At 33.4% G+C, this 24,449-nt stretch overlaps 3 protein-coding genes across 8 annotated transcripts in view; 1 reads left to right on the top strand and 2 right to left on the bottom strand.

Moving 5' to 3' along the window:
• The window catches only part of Bap170 (Brahma associated protein 170kD), a 34,487-nt gene extending 27,554 nt beyond the window's left edge, over positions 1 to 6,933 (bottom strand). For all 4 annotated transcript variants that reach the window (XR_013879851.1, XR_013879850.1, XM_080161591.1 and 1 more), the window contains exons 1-3: positions 6,411 to 6,933; positions 5,438 to 5,531; positions 802 to 899 (exon numbers count right to left, since the gene is read on the bottom strand). Coding sequence is in view for 2 of the 4 variants with exons in the window: in XM_080161591.1 (XP_080017717.1) it covers positions 802 to 899; positions 5,438 to 5,531; positions 6,411 to 6,502 (284 nt within the window). In the remaining 2 variants the exon portion in view is untranslated. The remainder of the gene's footprint in view (positions 1 to 801; positions 900 to 5,437; positions 5,532 to 6,410) is intronic.
• rno (PHD finger protein rhinoceros) overlaps positions 1 to 24,449 on the top strand; it is a 389,004-nt gene that overhangs the window by 341,522 nt on the left and 23,033 nt on the right. The window lies entirely within an intron of this gene.
• Positions 9,016 to 24,387, bottom strand: LOC145319456 (uncharacterized). Of its 3 annotated transcripts, XM_080161593.1 has the most exons (14): positions 24,255 to 24,387; positions 21,077 to 21,172; positions 20,183 to 20,289; positions 19,306 to 19,432; positions 18,784 to 18,859; positions 17,051 to 17,152; positions 16,368 to 16,460; positions 15,829 to 15,922; positions 15,064 to 15,150; positions 14,115 to 14,233; positions 12,057 to 12,186; positions 11,048 to 11,115; positions 10,252 to 10,590; positions 9,016 to 9,741 (listed from the first exon to the last, which is right to left on the bottom strand). In XM_080161593.1, the coding sequence occupies exons 2-14, from the start codon at positions 21,169 to 21,171 to the stop codon at positions 9,565 to 9,567; spliced, it is 1,614 nt and encodes a 537-aa protein (XP_080017719.1). In that variant the 5' UTR covers position 21,172; positions 24,255 to 24,387; the 3' UTR covers positions 9,016 to 9,564. The 3 variants fall into 3 exon arrangements, with proteins under 3 accessions (XP_080017719.1, XP_080017720.1, XP_080017721.1); XM_080161594.1 differs by lacking the exons at positions 21,077 to 21,172; positions 24,255 to 24,387 and adding an exon at positions 20,571 to 20,639; XM_080161595.1 differs by lacking the exons at positions 21,077 to 21,172; positions 24,255 to 24,387 and adding an exon at positions 20,525 to 20,580.

The following is a 24,449-nucleotide window of genomic DNA, read 5'->3' on the forward strand; positions in this document are numbered from 1 at the left end:
TATTATTTCTAATATTTAGGGATGTACATTAAATTATCGTCTATTGTCCTTTCTCTGAAGATTCCAGAGCAAATATCAGGGGTATATCAATTTGCCTTCAGTACAGGGAAAGGCAACTGAGAAAAAAAAGTATTTATTCTACAATTTACCAAAAAGTACCTAAAATAAAACTTCCTAAATAACACTTAAAAAGTATCATATCACATAAAAACAATTAAGGAGAAAACAATGCATTTTATCTCAATAATGATTATTCTAATTGCGTATTTGTGTAAAAAAAATATAAACCAATGCATTTAAATGCTTTAGTAACAATTTTGAATATTTGACTAGAATTCTTACTTTTAAGTTAGTCATTTTAAAGAATTAAAAGCATCTAAGTTATTTTCTCCCTATAGAATACCTAAAAGGCTTAATATTATATACAAGCTAGGTAATACTTCTAAACCAAAATATAAATGACAAGGTGAGAAACAACAATACTACAAATATTTATTTATCGCATCGTATGATACACAGCTTTCCGCGATATCAAAATAAAAATTATAACATTAAAACCAGTTTTGTTAACCCCGAGGGGCCGAAGTCGAAAGCCCAAGCTAACAAAACTGGTATTGATTTTAAGATTTTTATTCTAACATTCGTGAATTGTCTGCAATACGATGTTATACATGATTTTTCGGTATGTCTAAGAACCAGTTCCAATCCAGCAGATATGAATAGTTTTCGAAGCCAAACTGGAAATTATTTTATAAAGTCAACAACAGCGAATCAACTTTACAATAATCTTTAAAGATTTACCTGAGATAAATCTGTTTAAGAGCAAGAGAACCATTAACAGTAGAATGTTCAATCTCGAAAGATTCCAAAAGATCATCCCATAGGTTTTCACTATTCACCTGGAAAAAAATAAAAACTTTATATATTCAGATAATTAAAATAGTTCTGTACTTAAAGGTAGAAGGAGATAGCGGATAAATAAGCTTAAAACAATCCAAAAACTTAGATCTTAAAACACATTTTCAGGTAAGCATTCAAAATGTTTCGAGTCTTTTAGGCTATTTTCTGACCTAAGCAACCTCCCAGGGGCGTCCAAGCTTTTTATTTTGAAAATAAAAATTTTGGGGGTGTCGTAGGCACCCCCAAGCTCGTTTTTTTTTTTTGGGGGGGGGGGTAAATATTAAAAATCCAAAATTTTGGGGATCACCCCTTTACCCCCCCCCCCTTTGACGTCTATGCAACCTCCCCTGGAGACTAGGGACGAACCAACTAGTTTAAAAATAATATAGACAAAGAATAACTATCATTAAACGTAAGAGAAGTATTGAGAACTCAATCGGTTCAGTTATTTGCGATTTTCTAAGGTAACACCAATAAATCTTACTACTTTATAGTATAGGATTCTTTTAATAGCACACTTCTCTTTGGACATTGAATGACAGCAAACCTATAAATTAAAGAATAAAGTCTCGGATCTACTGCAGTTCACGGTAAAATATTGCTGGTAAGCAATATTTCCCAAAAATCTATGAATTTTTAAGGCTGCTAGCTGCCAAACGATGAACATACAGATCATGCCCGCACACTATTTTAAGCGGCATAAGAAGGCCTACAAATAATCTGAAATAGCCATAAATCAATAATGCATAATTATCTCGCAGTGCAGAGAAATGCGCAAAAAGACCTATTTTACGCGTTTTTTCTTCAGTGAAGCTTTCCCTGTGCATCATTGGATCTTGGCTATTACAGATTATTTGTAGGCCTTCTTATGCCGCTTAAAATGGTGTGCGGGTATGATCTGTACGTTCAGCCGTTTGGCAGCTAGCAGCCTTTAAAATTCATAGATTTTTGGAAATATTGCTTACCAGCAATATTTTACCGTGAACTGCAGTAGATCCAAAGTCTCTACCCCACGTAGTCTCTACGTGTACTTCATAACTTTCTTTAAGTACGCCAAAATTCTTTGCAGCCGATATAATATACATAAATAATGTAAGACAAAAATATATTTAGTTTATTGAATATTTGTAGGTAAAACTTTCATGAAATGCTTTATATTACAGTTTACTCTTCTTTTTAATCAAGAATATGTTTGACTTTCAGTTATTTGCTTATGGACAAAAATATCCTTGTAAAGTAAAGTCTAATTTTTACTCTTGTATGTTGCAAAAGTAATTTTTAATTTTATAATGTTGATACCATTTCATGCTTACATTTTTAAAGTAAATACTTTTATATTTGTTCAAAGCAAACGTTCATTTTAGTGTATTTATTTAAGTTTGTCCAAGAAAAAAAAAAATCTCCAAAAAAAGACTTATTAAAAACAAACAAAAAGTCACAATCTAAAAAAAATAAGTTTTTCTTTATTTAATTTGAATACCTTTACATTTGATGTAAAGGGAAAAATAGCATCTTCAGATCTCGCTAACCCTTAAAAAATAAAATGTACCATACTTTAATACTACACTGACTTACCCACTTACACACACACACATACACTCAACACTAAGTAGGCATGTAAATTAATGCGTCAAGCTCTACTCACAAACACACCACACCCTCCCCCACTCACAGACACACACACACACGCATTGAGGATCAGCTGATAATTGCCAAGGCATGACGCAATTTTTAACTTCCCTGTATGATGACGCAATGTATGTATGTGTGTGTGTGTAAAGTGACGCCCCACTGTCTTATTACACCACTGACTTGTGTGTGTATTTCACCCACTTTCTCCCCCCCCCCCTGCCCCCCAACTCCCTTTCTCTATGTGAACGTATCTCTATTTTGCGTCAATTTACGCTTTTTTTCTGTCTCTCCCTACTCTCTCTCTCTCTCCGTGTCTCACTATTAAAGAGTCTTACCACCTTAGAAGTAAATACTACAATATTAAACATCTAGAAAGAGTGGTACACAGAGAAAAGTATTTTTAGTGTAGAAAAAAATAAGGTCCATATTTGGGGATTTAAAATAAAAAATGTCAAAAAAAACACTTAAAATTGCAGCAAAAATAAAAAATTATTTAAGATAAATAAACAAAAAAGTTTTGTTTAATAATAGAAACTTTTCCAACTAAAATATTGGCATAATAATTAGAATAAATCTCAAGTATTTGCAATGTAAAACTTTTTAAAAAAATTATTGAAAAGGAAAATCTCTCTTTTAACAAATATTCTTATAAGTAAACTTTCAATATATTGATCTTGAATTCCATTTAAAAGGATCTATAGAACTAATATGTTGCCAAAATTTCTGAATCTGCTAATTTCAAGAAAAAGAGGTGTTTATATACTACGCGAAAATCTTAAAATATCCAAATAAGCTTCGAAAATTAAGTATCTTTTTCAAGGAAAATTTTCTCTATTTCGTGTAAGTAATAATAGCTATTTCTCGCATCGAATTATAAACAGCTTTCTGCGGATATAAAATGTACAATTATTATATTAAAACCATTTTTTTCTCGTATGGATGAGGACCGGTTCTAATCCACCGGATATTAATCGGTTTCGAATAAATACGAGAATATTTTTTCTATTTTCAGATTTTGACAGGAAGGAAATTAGCATTAAGGCCGTTTTATCTGGCATTTAAATATTTATCGCTAAAATCCACCAAACAAAAATGATTTATTTTGTAGAAACAACTTATAAAATTTCCTTGAAATATATATGTAGATGAAAGGGCCAAGTAGATAAAGTTTTATGCATACACAATTTGTTGGAAACATTTAGGTAGCTCCACAAAAGGTTAAATTGCAAACACGTAGGAACTAAAACTATGCATTTAATATCATCTTATCGATTTAAAAACCAAGGATCTCGCTAACCATTGAACCGATATGGTTCTCCTTTACAGGGTACCTTCTCATAGGTCCTAGGTGTTTAAAACTATTTTGGGGGAGAATACCAAACCTTCCAAGAGAAATCGCCCCTATATCTTCTTATTAAACTAAAATATAAAGTTTGGGGTGGGGGTTACTCCACCTTTCCCACATAAAGCGCCCCTATTTGGTCTTAGCCGTTAGTAGTTTTATATAAAGTAAAGTTTTTCTTTGTAAAGATCACTGATTTGTTCACTTTCGACTTTATGGATGTTGCTTGCTACCCATGTTCAATTGTTAAATTTCTTTGTATGTATTGAAGGCATAAATAATGCAAAGAAAATGCTGTATTTTTTATTTCTTGCCTTAATTGCCTAAGTATCTCGTGTAGTTGCATTTACATATATAATACATATTCACATCTAATTCCCAAGAGATATATCATCATTAATTTTAATACTTAAGAGTAGATAAAGCAAAGCATTGTAGTTAATTCAAGTTAGATTTTTTTTTTTTTTTTCAATCTTTAAAACTTGAAATGGCATTGAAATCTTTCAGGGACTGAGAGATATACCAATAAATCATTTTAAAGATTAAAAAATGCGAAGCTACTCAAATCAGACAAACAAACATAAACAATAAATGAGTGGCAACGCTTTAATATTAAAAAAAAAAAGATTATTTATCGATATTAACAAAGCAAAATTACATGTGATCCAAAACTTCAATTCTTATAAAATTGTACCCAATTGACGATGGAATCACCAAAAACATGTCGTAGAAATAGTTGAGGGATCTTATTAAAAAGACATAAAGAAAGATTTGTTAAAAAACTTATAAACGAATTCTAAAGAAAGGAGACAATATTTCATCTGTAAAATGATCTGTGACTAGAAATATTAAAGTAATAAGAAAAAGAACATGTTGATCGATTAAGGTTAACAAATAAGTTGTATCCCAAAATAAAAAATTTTAAACACTTAGAAAAAACCTAGAAAGAAATAAGGATTTAAGATGAATGTTGAAAGTTTATCAAAAGGATAAAAAAGAAATAATTTTCATTTAAAGTAAATAAGTCCTTAATGACAGGTGTCCCAACCTCGATTTTTATATCTAATACCGATTCAAAATGATAAAATCAAAGTCTTGATAATAAAAGTTAATGAAGGGGTGTATATTCTGCAAATTTAACCCTGCTAAAGGTTGGTAACAAAAATAAAAAATATGTGGTTGGGGGGAAAAAATGTAAGATTTAAGAGAACTGAAAGCATTTTTTTCTCATATTTCTCTGCCCTTTTAGGTGAAAAAATAAAAGAATATGTAGGAGGGGGGATAATATGAATAAAAAAAAGTTCTGAAAATATTTTTCCATTTAATCCCCTTCCTTGCTTGAAAAAAAAACTAGAAGGGGAAAAAATGAATCTTGTACAGAATATACACCCCTGAGTTAATGTACAAATGATTTGCTTAATATTACCCATATTTTTGTAGTACCTTACGGAGGCTTAGCCCTATGGATCTCACTAAAAACTTACCTAACCTAACTTTGATAAATAAACTTCAATAACAGAATGGGGGTTAGACCGGCCCACTTGCCGAAAAACAAAAGATTACCTTTTCCCAACCTCCTTGGGCAGTGACCAGCCAATACAGTAGGTAAAGATCAATCTCCTTCCCATTAAGACTGGGTAAGTGTCGGAAACTTGTTCTGAAAAACAAATGATAATAATAACGCTTTAAAACCGATTGATACCAGGTTGATTAGAACCGGTTCTCAGCTATGCTGAATAATTATGTCCAGCGACGTATTATATCCAGTTTTCTACAAAACAAAAATGTACAATCACGAGATTAAAACCAGTTTTTTAGCCCGTGCCTTAGGCATCACGGGCCAAAAAAACTGTATTTAATTTTATAATTGTACATTTGATATCCATGGAAAGCTGTTTATAAAACGATTCGAGAAATAATTATTCTTAACTTCAATGACTATCTGAGCAAATACTACCCAATAATATAAAGTTTGAATTACCCCCTATGTTCTACTCCCAACATTAGGTACCTACGATATTATTTTATTTATTAAAGTAGAACATATGTCATAATAAAATTATTTCAATCCCTGAAAAAAGCCAAATCATATAATAAAATCAAAATACAGACACAAACTCCCCCCCCCCCTCTCTCAAGCACATACAAAGAAATGTCTTGTCGACAATAAGTCATTTCCTTCAACTTGCAATTTCGGTAATCATATATATATTATTATAAACTAAATGACTTTGAATCAAGTATTACTTAAGATCTCTGAACCAACTTGAAAGAAAATTTTAAAATTTCAGAGCATACTTATTCATAAATTAATCTACCAGCGTAATAAACCCCTAGCATCTTGGGGCTCTGTATACGCCGGGGGAGGGATAGTACCCGGGTTAAGAAAAATAGCCTTCAACCATCCAAAAACCTGAAAAATTCAATTAGATGGCTTTAAAACCACCCCGGGACATATGTGAAACTTATCTAAAATGGAAAACTTAATCAACGAGATCTTAATGGAGAGAAAAACAAAGAAAACTATCATTCTTACCCTTTCTGATCATGATGCTTCCGCAGTTCCCTGAGGAAATTTTCATACTCCTGAACATAGACCCCCGGGTCTTTATTCAATATAGACGCCATACTTCACTTTTTTTTGTTGTTTCACAATCACATATCACTTGAAAAAATTAGCGGGGTAGCGGTAACTTTTCTACCGGCTCGTATAGGATAACTTTTTTTGTAATAATAACATTCACTATGAAAACTTGCGGCTAGAACATTCTGAGTTTGCGCCCCGCTTTGTTTTTATCACATATTTTTTGTTGTTTGTTTTTTAACTAAAGGTTTTTGAATCTTTGAAAACCGTGGGAAAACACATTTTTTGGCCTGCTACGCCTAGAAAAATTACATTTTTTGGTTCACGAGAGGCTTCAAAACTCCGTCTGTCTCACGGACGTCAGAGAGCAGTGTTTCAAAGCATTTTTTTCAACATTCTGTTCACCACTTTTATTTGAGGAGCGACACACACACACACCACAACAGTAATAGAGACGCTGTGTGTTCTTGTATAGAGTGTTTGCTGCTGCTATCAGCTGCTAGACGACAGCTCACAGCTTGGCTTATACACTACAGCTTATACAATTCAACCAATAAAATTTATTCAAAATATTGCCAAAATTTCCTAAAAACTTAAAACAATATTTCGATAAGAAATGATAAAAACTAAGAAAAAATTAAAATTTATTTTTTATTGTTTGCTGTTTTAAATAAAAAGTATTTATTTTTTGGCTGAATTGTAAAATACCTTCAATGGCAGCTGTTTGCCAAAGGGGAACCGAGCCAAACTGATGTAGCCTCATAACAGTTGGGTGCAATTTTTTAGGAAATTATTTCAAATAATTTTTCTTTCAAAATTGGCCAATCATTTATTTTTACATACTCTGAAATATAAAAATTGTAATTTTAAATTTTTTTGGTTTTTGTGATATTTGGTTTCGATGCCCCAACTAATTTACCTTGGTCGAGCAAAAAAACGTCGCGCGCGCCAAAATTACAGGGGATCTCGCCGATTGTGCAGCGTGTGCACAAGTTTGCGACGTTTTCCCATCGTTTGGAGGGCTAAAAACGATTTTTCCGGCCTCCTGGAGGGGTGTTTTCATTGTTTACAATTTGGCCTCAGAAAAAAACCTGTGTTGAGGGAAATTACAGCGGCCCCAACTGTTTCTAATATGGCGACGCAAGCAGGGTTGCCGACTTTAAATAAATAGAATTTTCATATAATTTCTATTTAACGCTTATTTTTCTCTTTTATTTCAAAGCAAAAATAAGTAATTGAAACTAAAAAGTCATAGTAAAAATATTTTTTATAAAATTGTGTAAGTGGGCAACTTTGCTCCATGACAGCTTGAACTTGCCGGTTCTGTTCAAAACACAACAAAACAAATTCGAAATAAAAGAAAAATAACTCAGCCCCAATGACATCCCCAAAAGAAACCAACAATTATCAATATTTTTACTTTTAAATGATAATAAATAATATAATGTACCCCTAAATACTAATGATTTATTGTTTAAATAATGACAGCTGCCAATTGAAACGAGACCAAAGACGAAGTATTAGAAAGATTCAATTTAAAAGATTCTAAACTCTTTGATTGTGGCTTTAAATTCATAATTGTTCAATTCCCGCATTTTGTTGGAATTTATTTCATAGATTTTTTTGAGATAATTTTCTGATCTATTAATTTTTGTTCATGGTAGAAAGTATAAATGCAAGCTGTCAAGCTGCGGTTGGAAGTAAACTAATAAACACGGTTGCCGTCTTGAACTTTGAATAAGGAAATTAAAATCAATTAACTAATGTACTTTTGTAGAGTCACCCATAGCATAATTGATCAACTATAATATGACACCCACAATAATACAAAATTTTCCTTTAAATCAAGACCTTAGTAATAAGTTTATACAAATAATAGAAATAGAAGAATAGAAGAATATTCTGAACCCTTTTTTCGTCAAATCTAAGAGAGAACATTCCTAGCAGACAAAAGTATTGTTTACTTTCGACTCAAGCTGATGTGGATTCTTAAAAAATGATAGACTCGCTATTCGATAGTGAGGCAAAATTATTTTTGTGAAAAATCATCCAAAAGCACATTAAAAATCTACAAAAATTTAAAAAATCATATGTTAATAACCCTCTTAAGATTTTATTTCATTTTTGTAAATTTTTTTATTCGATTTTGGAGGATTTTTCACAAAAATAATTTTGCCTCACCAGCGAGTTGCCAGCCTAACTTTTTTTTTAAGAATCCAACTTTGTTTCAAGCTTTCAAATTGTAAACGAAATTTTTGGGCAATTAATTCTGATTCCGCAAAGCTTTCTACTAAGAAAATATACTGTTAACAGCTGACTTTTATGTATGTATGAAATGAAAAAAAACATGCCTTCGTAGGAAAATGTGTACATAATTTCAACCAATGAGATCCAATGTAAATTCCGATGCGATTCTCCTATTGGCTCAATCAGACATTCCCTCTATTTCTTAGTACCTTTATTATACAAATGTATAATCACCCCTGCATCTTGGGTGAGATATGAGCAAAATTGTTTTAATTCGTATAAGACTAAAAATGAATAAAAAAAAAGAAAATATCTGTAGATAATTCTTTATTTATCAACTTAACCAATTCTACTATTAATAGCAAGTAAAACCTAAATGTTATTTTAATAAAGAAAAATATTTAACTAAAATTTGAAACTATTCAAGTAATCTACAAGTTTAAACAAATAACTCAAAAAAAGGTATCAAAATCATAATCTTGTTGTAAGTTACGTACTTCTTAAAAAATTACATCAATTCGTATAAAAATCTGAAAGGAATACTTTTAAAAATTAGCTTTAATTACTTAATTTACAATTATATCTTAATTTTCAAGAAAAAATAGGTGGTATTTTTTAAAAATTGTTTTAATAGTTGCCCTTATAAAAAGAACCAAAAGGAAAGGCCATGCATTGGGTCATAAAATATCAATACTTTTTGTGTTAACAATTAAATATTATCAAAAATCGATTATTTTTAATGAATTTCCCATTTTTATGAAACTTCCCCCATTGCGTTTAAAATTTATAACTAAAAACTTTAAATAAAAAAGGATAGGTAATGTATAAAATATTTTTTGTTGGTTTTTAATCCATCTGATCACCGCGAACTGGTTGCTTCAGAAATGAGGTCATTAAGAATACTTGAACAGTTGTTAATTGCTGTGTCCTGTTGGACTTGTTGGCTGCATCCCTCTGGCCCGCCCCCATCCCCTGCATCTACATCCTCTGCTATGATTACATGATCAGCTACTATTTCATTCTCTGCTACTTCATTCTGTTAACACACAGGATTTTAAGTACTTACATGCGATACAAACAAGAAAGTAAATTTCTAGATGCTATCAAAGCATTTGATTCTATAAAGATAAAGATTTAGAATATATGTGGATATTATGACATGGGAAAATTGTCGTCAATTTAGTTTTCTAACATCATATGGAACGACATTAATACAGAGTTAACTGCAGGAATAAGACAATGTTCGATACATTGATGTTTATCTTCAAAATATACACATAATTACCCCTTCCGTAGATTACCTACAATTAGTTGTTGAAACGTTTGACACTCAACTAAATAAACCAACCAATCAAATTTCAATAAAAGTCCCCAAAGTTGTTAGGCTAAAAAATAAAAAAAAACATTATTATAAAACTTTGAGGACTAGTGTAATTAACAGCCCTTTGTCCCCTTTGTTCTTGGTTAAATGTGTAAATATCATTGTTATAGAGATGCTACGAAACTAAAAGTAGACGGATATAGAGCAAGCTTTTTAATCCTGTGCCTGGTTGGAAGTTTTTAGTTTATCTGCTGCAGAAGGATCACATGACTTTTCTGACTCAGGGACACTACAATTATCCGCAACTGGTTGCATATTTGATTCTGTCAAACTTGCTGTCGCCTTTTCCTCCTTGGGTGGACTGACTGAGGATCTTCCGTCTTTTGGTGATGATTTGTAAGCTGCTGCTGCTTCTGTGTGGTTGGCTTTCGGTGGGGTTTTGACAGCGTCAGCTGATTTTGGACTGTCACCAACCGGTTGCTTGACTGACGGTGGCGTTTTTGCCTCCTCTTTAGGGGGTGGGGACTTTTCTTTTCGTGGGGATTTTGCTGGTTGGGACTGGGCCTACACATTTTTTTTCAACATAAAAGTTATTTGAAATTAAAAGTACCAAGTATTCTTATGTAAAAGTAACAGGATGTCTGTCTGTACCATAGGATCTTGATAACCGCTGGACTGTTATGGTTCTCGCTTACAGTGAAGATTTTAATAGGTCCTGAAAAAGTTGAAACTATTTTGGGGAGGGTACCACCACCATCTCACGAGAAATTGTCGCTGGAAAAAAATAGGAGCCCCAATTTTTTTATCACTTCATTAAATTAAAATTATCAGTAAAAATGAGGGTAGGGAGGGGGGCGACATTTCTAAACTGTGGCCTTTCGATGGTCTTTAAATATTTTTTGCCACTTCTCTCCTCCAGTTGAAAACAGAGATCTAAGATGATAGGAGCGCAGCCGCTCGTTATCACTTAAGAAAGAAAAAGATAATGGTGCCAAAATAAATTTTTTATTATGTTGATTGCCTGAGTGGAAGTGTTGTTGTTTATTGCATTCATATGATGTTCTAAACTCACTGTTGTCGGACTTTTACCTAAAATAAATTAAGTATTCTATTCGTAGAGTCATGCGAGTTTCTTTTTGCTAACTATTTATTGAAAATATCTTAAGTATCACCACTAATTTTCTACATAATTTTGTCTGTTCTGTTGAGATGCGCTTTCATATACATTGTCCTTCTTGTTCTATTAACCATGAAACAGTAAAATAGAAGATGTTTTTTATCCTCCTATCATAATATAAAAGTGACAGGATCTGTGTCTGTCTGTCTGTATGTACCGAAGGATCCTTCTAACTGCTGATCCGAGTTGGTTCTCTTTAACCCTAAAGCTTCTCTTAGGTCCTGGGAAGGTTTTCTAACTTAAACTATTAGGGAAAAGGTTCCCACCAACCTCCAAAGAAAAATCGCTCTTGTTTCTTCTTTCTAAAAATGAAATTGAGAGTTTGGGGTGGGAGGCAGGGTTTCGGATCCGGATCCGCATATTTTCGAGTCCAAGGATCCGGATCCGGATCCGCAAAAAATGCGGATCCGGATCCTTGGACTCAAAAAAATGCAGAAATAAGGGAAAAATCTACCTAAATTTATATACAATCTCAGACATTCTCTTGATGAGAGCCAATCTTTAAGGTTTAGGGTCAGACTTGAAAATTAAAAGTATTTTTGACTTCGAATTAAAAAATAAATATTTTGAAAGGTTTGGTGATTTTATTTTTATTGTCAAGGATCCGGAACCGGATCCGGATCCGCACTGACGAAATTTTGAGGATCCGGATCCGCAAAAAATCAATGCGGATCCTAATCCCTGGTGGGAGGTATTATTACCACCCCCCCCCCTTTACCTCAACTCAAGTGTCCACAGATGTCTATTTGGGCTTATCCTGTAGTTCTATATAGAGTAAAGTTTGTCTGTTTGACCATGCTATCTAATTAAATTAACCGATTGATTAATGAATAAAAATTATTTTAAAATTTACCTTCTAATTTTTGTGAAGCACCGGGACTAATTTGATCTAGACTATTTTTTACGGGACCAGGAAGGGGGGCGCTGTCACCTTTCTTGGGGGTCACGACTGTTTCGTCAAGCGGGGGGTTTTTGCGCCGCAACTAAAAAAACAGATTTTTTTTACATACAGTAATAGAAGATTTAGATTTATATTAAGCGCTAAAGATTTGTAGTAGGGATGGCAATCCGTATCCGGAATCCGCCTAATTTTTGGCAAATTTTGTAATCCCAATTGTACTCTATTTGGTAGGCTAAAATTAGCGTCTTACGTTTTTTCTTTCAACTCCTCCTCTTTGAAGGCAAAGATTTTCATCATTACATATAATATCTTTTAAAATCTGGTTCGATTCCCGGAAGTGAATTATAGAGAACACCAAGAACAGATTTTTAGGACATTATATGTAGCACTTAATTTTTTGAATTTTTTAAAAATATTGCTAGAATCCGGAATCCGCAGGAATCCGCCACTTTTTTTGACGGATTCTTAAAAAATCCGGAATCCGAATCCGGCCCAAAAATTCGACGGATTGCCATCACTAATTTGTAGGTAGTAATATTTGTACGTTAAAAATTGACTCTTCTGCTGCTATATCAGTTGCGCGACAGTTATAATTAGAGTAGAGGGGATGCCTTGGCCCAAAACAGTCGCAACTCATTACCATGCACAATTTGAACTTCCAGACAAGAGTCGTGCAATCATAGAGTTGGTTTTCTGTTAGGAGCTACTTAACCTAATACCCTGGGTGTTTGGACGGAGATTTGGCTCCTGGTTGGTTGGACTAGTAGTCGTTAAAGTGTCAAGGACAGCAGTCTTGCCCGTATGAGGTAATTGAGAGAGAGTGGGCAATGGGCTGTTAATTACATTTGTCCCTAAAGTTTTTTTTAATAATGTTTTCTTTTTCGTTGGCTTAACAACTTTGGGGACAACTTAAACTGTTTTTAACCTATCTTTAAAACATATATCAAAAATATACTATGACACCAGTAGAATCAAACTGCAGAGCCTAAATTTGAATTAAGTCCCCAATAAACTTTTTTGAGGGGATTTAAAAATTAATTTTTACTGTTGCTGTGGTCCTTTTTGATCAGAGCAAAATGTCTTTTTTATTTGGGTAAAATTCGTAGCTTTTAGAGTGTTTTGCTTCATAAAAATAGTATTCTGGTATAGAGTAAAATTAGGCCTTTTGATTTCATCTAAATTAATTCATTAAAAACTTAATTCTTTACAATATAAATTAATGAATTAACATTATCGTGCTTGTTTTCTATCACTTATTTAAAACACATAAAAATTGGCAGTAAAGGGTTAAATAGTGTAAGATGACAACAAACGTTTATACAATACAACAAATTTATTTTTGTCACATATACAAATATGATAAAATATAAAATTATTTAAACTTTTTTTTAAAAAATATTTTTAAAAAGTATGTATCTTTTATGAGTATGGTTTTCATTCTTTTTATTTTAATTTAATAAAAATTATTTAACTACATTGGAAATAAGTCACTTTGGAAAAGAACTGAAATGAAACAAGACTTCTAATTGTTTCAGACTTCAGAATTATATGTTTTATTTTAATGTTAGATTTTTCAATAAAATTAATTGTTTTAGAAAAAAAAAATATTTCCAATGAACATAGTAAGGTTTTTTTTATTGTATCAATATAAAGTGAATTATATAAATTGGTCTAAAAGCCACAATATAACCCCGAGTAAAAAAGACCTTTTGCTCTGATCAAAATGACCGGAGCATCAGTAAAAATTAATTTTTATTTCCCCCATAAAAAGGTTTATTGGGGACTTAATTCAAATTTGGGCTCTGCAGTCTGATTCTACTGGTGCCATAGTATATTTTTGATATATGATTTAAAAATAGGTTAAAAACAGTTAAATGAATTTTTATTGGTGTTCAAACGTTTCGACCACTAATTTAAATCTACAAAAGGGATAATTTTGTGTATCATAATTAGGGATGTACATCAATTTATAGGCCATTGTCTTATCCATTTAGGGTATTTCCCCATTACCTTGATAGTATCAAACTTGATGCTGTCATCATCCGAGGTTTCATCTGATTCTGAGGCAGACAGGGAGGAGGTGTCGGAGTGGCTTGACGTGTCTATCGGAGACAACGGAGCTCCAACATCTGAACAATAGATAATCCTTGTACTAGAAACAGGATGTCTGTGTGTGTGTGTACCAAAGGAACTCACTAACAACAGAACCAATACTGTTCTCCTTGTCAGTGAAGCTTCTCATTGGAAGGTTTCTAAATATTACTGGAGGGGGGGGGGGGAGGGGGGGTACATTTAACCAACCAAAATAAATTGCCCCAGGAACAATTTTAATTTTTCTGTTTAAAACTAAAATTGAAAGTGTCGAAAACCCACATCTCTCAAGTGCTCCTAGTTGCCAGTTAGATTTGAAGATAACAAGAACTAAAGTACCGATTAATGTCAATTGGCCGTTGACACCGCGAAAAGTCTTGTAAATAAAGTAAATATTTAACTCCCCATAAATTTTCCCAAAAAGTTTTGAAGTGGGTTTAAAAATGAATAAATATAAGCAAGGACATGGATAAAGGGATAGGACAAATAAAGATAAATTACCCCTTATGCAGATTATAATTATTGTGTGTATGTAAAGTTCGGATACTAGGTACTACTTTGTATTAACCAATCATGATTCAACCATGACATTATTGTACTTAAACTTACTCAGACAGAGAGAGGGGACAATGGGCTGTTTAGAAAACTAGTCCCAAAAGTTCTATATTAACGTTTTCTACGTTTGATAGCAACTTTGGGGACTTTAGTGAATTTCGATTGGTTGGTTAATTAAGTTGAGTGTTCAAACGTTTCAACCACTAATTTTAATCTATAGAAGGAATATCTAATTTTGTGTAACATCATTGGGGATGTACAGTACATCAATATAACGGCCATTGTCTTATCCCTTTAGATCCCTGGTACTTACTATTTGGCATTTTCTTGAGTTCCTCTTGTGATCCTGCTGGACCCATCTTCTCCTGACCAGAACCAGAACCTGCGCTTCCAGGTACACCTTAATACATGATTAGGTACTAGGATATGATCATACTAGAGACGTAACATGTTATAGGACCTTTTTTTCAACATCAAATATTTATTTCAGTCAACATCCTATAATATAAAGCAAAAATCTTTTTTTGTTTGTGGCGAAGGATCTCGCTCACCACTGAACCGATATGGTTCTTCTTTAGAGGGAAGCTTCTTATAGGCCCTGAGATGGTTTTAAGCTATCTTATTTTTATAAATAAGCCTGGGTATTGTTTTAATCTAGTTTTCTGCCCTTCCATATCTCTTCGAATATAAAGTCCCTAGATGCTAGGGGCGCAGAAGGTAGTATTAAAATACAGTGATAATGACAGATTATAAATATTTACATATAGCATAAGTTTATATAAATCATTGATACTAAATAATAAACACAAGAATATGTTGCTAGAGGCAGGATCTAACCCAAACATGAGTGCAAGCTAAAATTATATAGTCAACAATTTATAATTAGTAACCATGGAACATGAAGATTAATCTGTGACAATAGAATGAGGAATATTTTAGTTCAAAACAGGCGCGACTCAATACCAAGCGCAGTTAGGACTTCTAAACTATGGTCGACGGTCGTGCAATCAAAGGGTTGTATGTTATGTATGTAAGGTGTTTTGATATTCATGTATCAACTATCTATCTATGCATGTACCTGATCTATTATGCCTAGGTGGAGCTGCAGGCATAGGTAGGGTGATCTCTAGGTCAACTTTGTCACCCTCAGTCTTGCTAGAAAGGTCTTCAGTCTGTTTAAACACAAAGTCACATTTTATTTATTTACAGCTGATCTCATCGAATGGTCACATTAAGTTATACCTTAATGCAAAACGTCTGACAGACACTGGTAACCAACCATTTACTTGCACTACCTTTTTCTGGACGTCAAATCAAAACTGTACACATTGAAGAGATAGGCCTTTTCATTACTACTACATCCAGTATAATAACAGCCGGTGCTTTCCTCTTAAGTGCCTGTCGAGTACTGAACCCCCCCCCCCCACATTTATAGATGAAAATTTAAAATAGGGGAGGTAATTTTTATTCTTACTCTCTGCAGAGGGCTTTAACCTTTTGTTACCCAACTTATACTAAGAAATAAACAAAAAAGAACAACCCCGCCCTTTTATCAAAATCTATATTTTTTAAATAATATTACAGAGATGTTTCTTTAAAATAGAATTGTGTACATTCCTGAACGCCAAATTCTCTGCGACCCGTTAAAGTTCTTTTCTCAGTACCCACGGATTTTCCTTTCTGCGAGATCTCAAGTAATTCTCGTAAACCCTGAATAGAAAAGAAGATTATTATTTGGATTAGATTTAAAAAACTGTTTTTCTACTAGAATCTTGATGTCGGTATATTTGGGTTTAGACCGCGTGTCCAGTGAGATCTTGTAAACCACTGTTATAAAACGTCATATATTTTTATGGATACTTTGTACCTGTTGTTCCTTGCTAAGCAAGTAAAGGAGGTTCTTAAGAAGAATACTTAACTTAGCAAAGTATTGGGTGTAGAAGACAAAATAACCCCCCACCCACTTCCAGTGCTTAAAAATGTATTGTAAGCTTGAATTCACTGGGATGTATCTGTCTCTTTTCTTATCTTGACTTTATCATTGCATTAGATATTTTTTTCTGTTTAATCCCTATATTCATGATCTATAACAAGGTTTTCCATTCAGAAATAATAAGGTATAACCAACAAGCGAAATAATTATGAAATAATATTTGGTGGGCAAATGGAGAGATCGTCAATTCTACGATATGTTGCCGTCCCCCCCCCCCCTCCCCAACGACAGCTGAAAAACACATATAGGTTAGAGATTTTTTTCCGAATTAAAATCGTTGTTGGTATAAGCTATTAACAAATAGTGCCTTGTTTTCAGTGTAAAGTCTTGCAATAAGCTCCCTTTCTTGATCATCTTTCTCTTCATCTCTCTTCACAGCTTCTTTCATAACCGCCGCCATTTCATACACCTTAACATAGACCATAGATGTTCAAGTTTTTTTACAAAGAGGGAGACAAACTAATGTCTTATAAAGTTAAAAATTTGGGTACTTTTATCAAAACATGATTGGTTGGTTGGAACTATTAAAGTCTAAACTTTTCAACCAATAATTGTTATCTAATTTTGTTTATTATCTTTTAGGGTGTGTACAGTACATGAATTTATCGTTCATTGTCTCATCCATCACGATACCTAGTTTTGTTGGAATATTTATAATTGTATATGAGTTTTGTTCCTGCTTTCTGATAAGATTTTAGATAAGATAATACTAAAAAATGATGATCGAAAGTTTTTTATAATACCTTGAAAATTGCATAGATAAAGTCAAGAAGCAAAATTACAATCATTTTACCTACTGTTTATGTGAATATAAATCATCTAAAATATTGTAAGGAAAGCTTGGTTTTGGTTATACTTATTAATAATTTTTTAATGCAATGTGATTATCATTTTTAAATGTTGATATTAAATGTATATGTTGTTTTGTCCAAATAAATATTTATATTTGATCTGAAAGGGGGGCGGGGGGGATAAAATGTGGTGACTCTGCACACAACATACCAGCTATTATATTTTGGGCGCTACTCCCTTAGTTTTAGAGATAATTGAATGAAATCTTTTTGGTTGTGTCACCAAGGGGGGGGGGGGGAAGTTCTGACACATTTGCGTAAACCTGGTGTATAGGCTTTATCTTTGGACTGAGAAGATAGGTTATTAGGGATAAAATCATTCTTATATGATGAATTTCCCCCAGATTTAAGATTTTTTGGATAGGCCTCCAGGTTCCGGAGCTCCAGGCCTCCAGGTGGTCTCTGTACAGGTAAAAATTAAAAATAAGATTTTTTTTGAAGAGTTAGAGGTTAACTTATAAAACAAAATATGCTTCTTTTTGACTGTTATTCACATATTTGAAGAAAAAACATACATATTTTGACTCATAAGCTGACATCTAACTCTTAAAAAAAAATTTTTTTTTTCATTTTTACCTGTACAGAGACCACCTGGAGGCCTGGAGCTCCGGAACCTGGAGGCCTATCCAAAAAATCTTAAATCTGGGGGAAATTCATCATATAAGAATGATTTTATCCCTAATAACCTATCCTCTCAGTCCAAAGATAAAGCCTATACACCAGGTTTACGCAAATGTGTCAGAACTTCCCCCACCCCTTACCCAAACTTTTCGTATCTTTCAACAAAAAAACGGCGGCGGGACCGCCGCTCCCGCCATTCACCGCCGCCACAAAAAAAAATTTTTATTGCATTTCTCGCCGAATTAGGCAATTTGGAATCATTTGAGACCATGTTATTTTTTTTTTTTTTTAATTCCCCCTACTAGTAACCCTAGTAACTTAGTCATTTTTTTGCAAATTCTCGTTTATCAAGGTATATCTTAAATTCAGTGCTTCTCCTGTGCTTTTAAAAGGGTTACTAGTAGGGGGAAAATTTTTTGAAAAAAATAACATGGTCTCAAATGATTGCCTGATTCGGCAATGGCGGCGGCGGAAAATGGCGGTGAACGGCGGTCCCGCCGCCGTTTTTTCTTTGAAAGATACGAAAAGTTTGGGTTATTAGTGACACAACCAAAAGATTTTATTTTACCTTCATTGTCTTTTCGTGTAGCTGTTTTGCAAGGTTATCAGGATTATATTCTATTTTCCCCGTAGATTTTATCATCCTAAACAGAATAAATATCAAATTTGGATTTAATTACTTATTGTCATGAATAAACGTGTAGGTACCTATCCCAAATTATATTTAAATATATTATATTGTATATGAATACTTCATATTTAGATATGGCTAGAGGGAATTCAGTGAAACTATAATCCTTTCTTCATAGATTTATTTAGAAATATATTTCGGTGAACATGGCACCCTCCTCAGTCTTATACAGTTTAGCTGGACATTAAGTTATTAGTTTAAACTATGCAATAGTTAGTAACGAGATTTTTTAAGCATATTTTAAGAGTTAGATATCCAGAAAGATAGCAAAGGTGATAGAAAGATACCTACCTAGAAAGATACCTACCTAGAAATATGTTCCCTATATTTTGATATAGTAAGATTTATAGTAAAGTTAGATATCAAGAAAGATAGCAAAGTGGATAGAAAGATACCTACCTAGAAATATGTTCCCTATATTTTGACATAATAAGCTCTAAAGTTGCTTGATGTTCCTCAAGTGTTGCTCGTAATTCTTTGTTCTCCTGCTGCAAACTTCGAATGTGTCTGTTCTCCTGTTGAATACCTAAAAAGCAGAGTAGCTCAGCAATAACAGGGATATTAAGGGATAAGACAATGGACATAACAAATTATGATTAACAAGATGACCCCTTTTATATATTAAAAAGTTACAACGTTTGGAAACTGACTGTTTTGGGCTAACAAGTAAAACTAACTTAGCTTCTTTAGCAAACGCAGTAATATAACATGATTATAAAACTTTGGGTGCCATTGTGATTGATAGCCCAATGACCCCTCACTCAATGACAACAACGAATGGAGGGCTAATATTTTTAGAAATTCTAGTAATCAAGGTATGAAGGACTTTTAGCCGTAGATGGATAGTTTTATTTGTCTAAAAATAGCCCAATTAATGATACTAAAGCCAATTTATCAAAACTAATTTATTATTAGATATGAGGTATCTTGATAATAGTTATCCGTCTCTTTTTAAAATCTGAAAGCATTAGGTACAGGAAATTCAAAACTAAATAATATGAATAACATAAAAAATCAAGACTGCATAGAGTTTGTAACGTATAAAAAAAATCTAGTGACTTAGGTATATATAAAACTTTGCCAGTATTTCTCAAAAAAAGACAAAACTACCCCACAATATCTGTACAAATTACAGAACAAGAAATTATGAAATTTTTCGAATCTAAAGGAAAGCAGTTTGTTTTTGAGAAGTGGTAGATATATAATAGGAAAAGTTATGTTTGAATGATTTGTTAAGACTATGAAAAGTGTCTGTTCCTTCCTTACTACAACCTACCTAATACAAGATGGGCTCTGGGACGTTGATGTGCTATCTCATTTAGGTTTTCTATATTCTCTTGATATTGTCTCATTGCCTCTACCTCTTTAAGTACATCTTGGCCCCTAGATAAATTGATAGATAGATAAATATATTTGTGGTCAGGTCAATTATCTGTTTGCTTTCCAATCTATCAATTTCTACACTATCTTTTTATTCTTTTGAATCTAGGTACCTAATTGTCATACAATAGCAATTTAGTTGTCTTTTACTTCACTATTTATTATATCTATTAACATTTAAATCACTTGAGGCCTTTTAAATGTCTATCAGCACTCTGATCCCTGTCCATCATCCTACCTGGATATTAGTCTATCAATACTCTGATCCCTGTCCATCATCCTACCTGGATATTAGTCTATCAGCACTCTGATCCCTGTCCATCATCCTACCTGGATATTAGTCTATCAGCACTCTGATCCCTGTCCATCATCCTACCTGGATATTAGTCTATCAGCACTCTGATCCCTGTCCATCATCCTACCTGGATATTAGTCTATCAGTACTCTGATCCCTGTCCATCATCCTACCTGGATATTAGTCTATCAGCACTCTGATCCCTGTCCATCATCCTACCTGGATATTAGTCTATCAGCACTCTGATCCCTGTCCATCATCCTACCTGGATATTAGTCTATCAGCACTTTGATCCCTGTCAATCATCCTACCTGGATATTAGTCTATCAGCACTCTGATCCCTGTCCATCATCCTACCTGGATATTAGTCTATCAGCACTTTGATACCTGTCAATGATCCTACCTGGATATTGGTCTATCAGCACTCTGATCCCTGTCCATCATCCTACCTGGATATTAGTCTATCAGCACTCTGATAACTGTCCATCAGCCTACCTGGATATTAGTCTATCAGCACTCTGATCCCTGTCCATCAGCCGCGTAGAAAGTTTTTTAGCATCAGCTATTAGTTGCTGTACTGTTAACGACATTCTGTACCAAGCAAAGAAATTTAAGGACGTATTTTTTTTTTATAATTGATAGTACCCAACTAAAAATGGGTAAGATGCCAAGGGGGGGGAAGTTTTGACACTTTCGCTTACTCCGTGATTATTGGGCTAGGTATTACAGTTAGACTATAGGTTATTTGGGATAAAAGTTTACTTTTGGTTAGTACTTCACGGATTTTTAATCATTTTTTGGATAACCCCACCCCCTAGCCCCCCGGGGCTCAAAATCCCCCTAAAAATGAACCTAACCTTAATTTTCTCAGGAACCATTTCACCATTTCTTAAACTTAAGCTTTTATGCTTATAAACTAACTTCTGATTTAGAAGTCACCCCCCTGCCACCAACCCCTAGCCCTCCGGGGCTTAAAAAAACCCTAAAAATGAACCTAACCTTAATTTTCACAGGAACCATTTGACCAACAGAAATGATTTCTTAAACTTAAGCTTTTATGCTTATAAACTAACTTCTAGTTTACAAGTCAGCCCCCTGCCACCAACCCCTAGCCCCCCGGGGCTAAAAAAACCCCTAAAATGAACCTAACCTTAATTTAAATTTCTTATTTGTAGAGTTAGAGGTACACTTATTAGACCAAATATGCTTATTTTTGGATGTTATTGACATATCTCCTGAAAAAATTAGAATCGGCCTCCAGGTTCAGGTGCTGCAGGCCTCCAGGTCCACTCAGGAGACAGGTAAAAATTTAAATTTCTTATTTGATGGTTTAGAGGTACACTTATTAAACCAAATATGCATCTTTTTGGATGTTATTGACATATCTGCTGAACAAAAATATAATCGGCCTCCAGGTTCAGGTGCTGCAGGCCTCCAGGTCCACTCTGGAGACAGGTAAAATTAAAATTAAAATTTCTTTTTTGAAGAATTAGAGGTAAACTTATTAAACTAAATATGCATCTTTTTGGATGTTATTGACATATCTCCTGAAAAAAATAGAATTGGCCTCCAGGTTCAGGTGCTGCAGACCTCCAGGTCCACTCTGGAGACAGGTAAAAATTAAAAGTTCTTATTTAAAGATATGTGTTCTAGGCAGGGTCTAGGTGACCTCCAGGCGACTGCTGGATAGGGAAAATTAAACAAAATGTATTTTTTGAATTTAGAGAAAGTTGTGCTCCAAGCAGGCTCAAGGTGTCCTCTAGGAGACTTCTAGACAGACCTAAAATGTCTATTTTATAACGAAAGTGGAGTCATTTTAAGAATTTAATTCAGAGGGGTTGATCTTATCCAGATGTCATCCAAAGCTACAGATTCTCCATCCAGGTTGGTACAATTTTAAGAAATTTTTTGTAAGTTGTAAGTTGTATTTTTTGTATTTTTTAACAAATAACAAATAATTTAATCTGCAAGGTATTTTTTTCAGAGTTCTAAAATGGCAACAATATTGCTCACTGGAAATAAGTAGCTATCATATAGGATAACTTTAGATTTTTTATACCTTGATTAAGTTTCTTGTTGTACATATTTTTTATTTCTATTTAGTAACCTTTCATCTTAATTCAAACATTACACATAAGGATTTTTACCTGTTGAGCAGGCTCCTGGAGCCTGTCGGGAACACATATTGAAGCCGTAAACAATAAATTTGACTATATTATTTACTTTAACCTTATTCTATTTAAATACCTTTGTCTCTAAATTCCAAACTAACCATTTTAGATAAGAAATTTTAATTTTCACCTGTCGAGAGTGGACCTGGAGGCCTGCAGCACCTGAACCTGGAGGCCGATTCTAATTTTTTCAGGAGATATGTCAATAACATCTAAAAAGATGCATATTTGGTTTTATAAGTGTACCTCTAAACCTTCAAATAAGAAATTTAAATTTTTACCTGTCTCCTGAGTGGACCTGGAGGCCTGCAGCACCTGAACCTGGAGGCCGATTATATTTTTGTTCAGCAGATATGTCAATTGGCGGCAGGGGGGCGACTTCTAAACTTAAACTTAGTTTATAAGCATAAAAGCTTAAGTTTAAGATATCATCTCTATTGGTAAAATGGTTCCTGAGAAAATTAAGGTTAGGTTCATTTTTAGAGTTTTTTTGAGCCCCGGAGGGCTAGGGGTTGGTGGCAGGGGGCTGACTTGTAAACTAGAAGTTAGTTTATAAGCAAAAAAGCTTAAGTTTAAGAAATCATCTCTGTTGGTCAAATGGTTCCTGAGAAAATTAAGGTTAGGTTCATTTTTAGGGTTTTTTGAGCCCCGGAGGGCTAGGGGTTGGCGGCAGGGGGGTGACTTCTAAACTAGAAGTTAGTTTATAAGCATAAAAGCTTAAGTTTAAGAAATCATTTCTGTTGGTCAAATGGTTCCTGTGAAAATTAAGGTTAGGTTCATATTTAGGGTTTTTTTAAGCCCCGGAGGGCTAGGGGTTGGTGGCAGGGGGGTGACTTCTAATTCAGAAGTTAGTTTATAAGCATAAAAGCTTAAGTTTAAGAAATCATCTCTTTTAGTCAAATGGTTCCTGAGAAAATTAAGGTTAGGTTCATTTTTAGGGGGGTTTTGAGCCCCGGGGGGCTAGGGGGTGGGGTTATCCAAAAAATGATTAAAAATCCGTAAAGTACTAACCAAAAGTAAACTTTTATCCCAAATAACCTATAGTCTTACTTTAATACCTAGCCCAATAATCACGGAGTAAGCGAAAGTGTCAAAACTTCCCCCCCCCTTATTTGGTAAAATTTCCCTCCTAAAATGTAGCAGTGATAAGTAATCTCTATTTTGCACTATTTACGAATTTATGCGTACGGGAATTTTTTTGGTTGGGGGAGGGAGGGGGCCTCATTTAATTTAGCAGACAAAAACTGTTTTTTCGACGATATTCTTTTTAGAAAGCTAACTTTATTCTAAGGAACACAAACTAACAGACGCATGCTACTTTAGTATTCTTGATTTATTTTTATTTTACTATGAAGGAATCATTTATATAATAATAATGACAAAGGGGAATTTTCAAAAAAGCTTAAAGGGAATAAACAACATTCTACAAACTGTATTGTACTTTAAAAAAAAAGTACCAAAATTAAAACTCAATTGAGAAGTAAAATTCTGAAATTTCTTTCCTGAAATTTTTGCTATAATAAATACTATGAAGAACTAAATAAATCTTCTATTTCTAAACTTTTATCACTGATAAAAGACTACAATCATTATTTTTGTAACATTTTTTATCTGGAACAAATAATAATAAAAATATTTTATTTTTCTAACTTCTTACTAGTTTCAATTGATATGAAAAATAAAGACATAACTAATTG

Source organism: Acartia tonsa, chromosome 5 (assembly GCF_053477335.1).
Source record: "Acartia tonsa isolate MP-2025a chromosome 5, ASM5347733v1, whole genome shotgun sequence".
In the NCBI taxonomy this organism is placed as follows: domain Eukaryota; kingdom Metazoa; phylum Arthropoda; class Copepoda; order Calanoida; family Acartiidae; genus Acartia; species Acartia tonsa.

What these genes read in the sequence shown, in the direction of transcription:
- LOC145319456 (XM_080161593.1), bottom strand. Translation starts at nt 21,171, where the DNA reads ATGTCGTTAACAGTACAGCAACTAATAGCTGATGCTAAAAAACTTTCT. An exon ending in TATAGGGAACATATTTCTAG is followed by an intron (nt 18,860 to 19,305) that starts GTAGGTATCTTT and finishes TATTCTGTTTAG; the next exon opens with GATGATAAAATCTACGGGGA. An exon ending in ACCTAGGCATAATAGATCAG is followed by an intron (nt 15,151 to 15,828) that starts GTACATGCATAG and finishes TCATGTATTAAG; the next exon opens with GTGTACCTGGAAGCGCAGGT.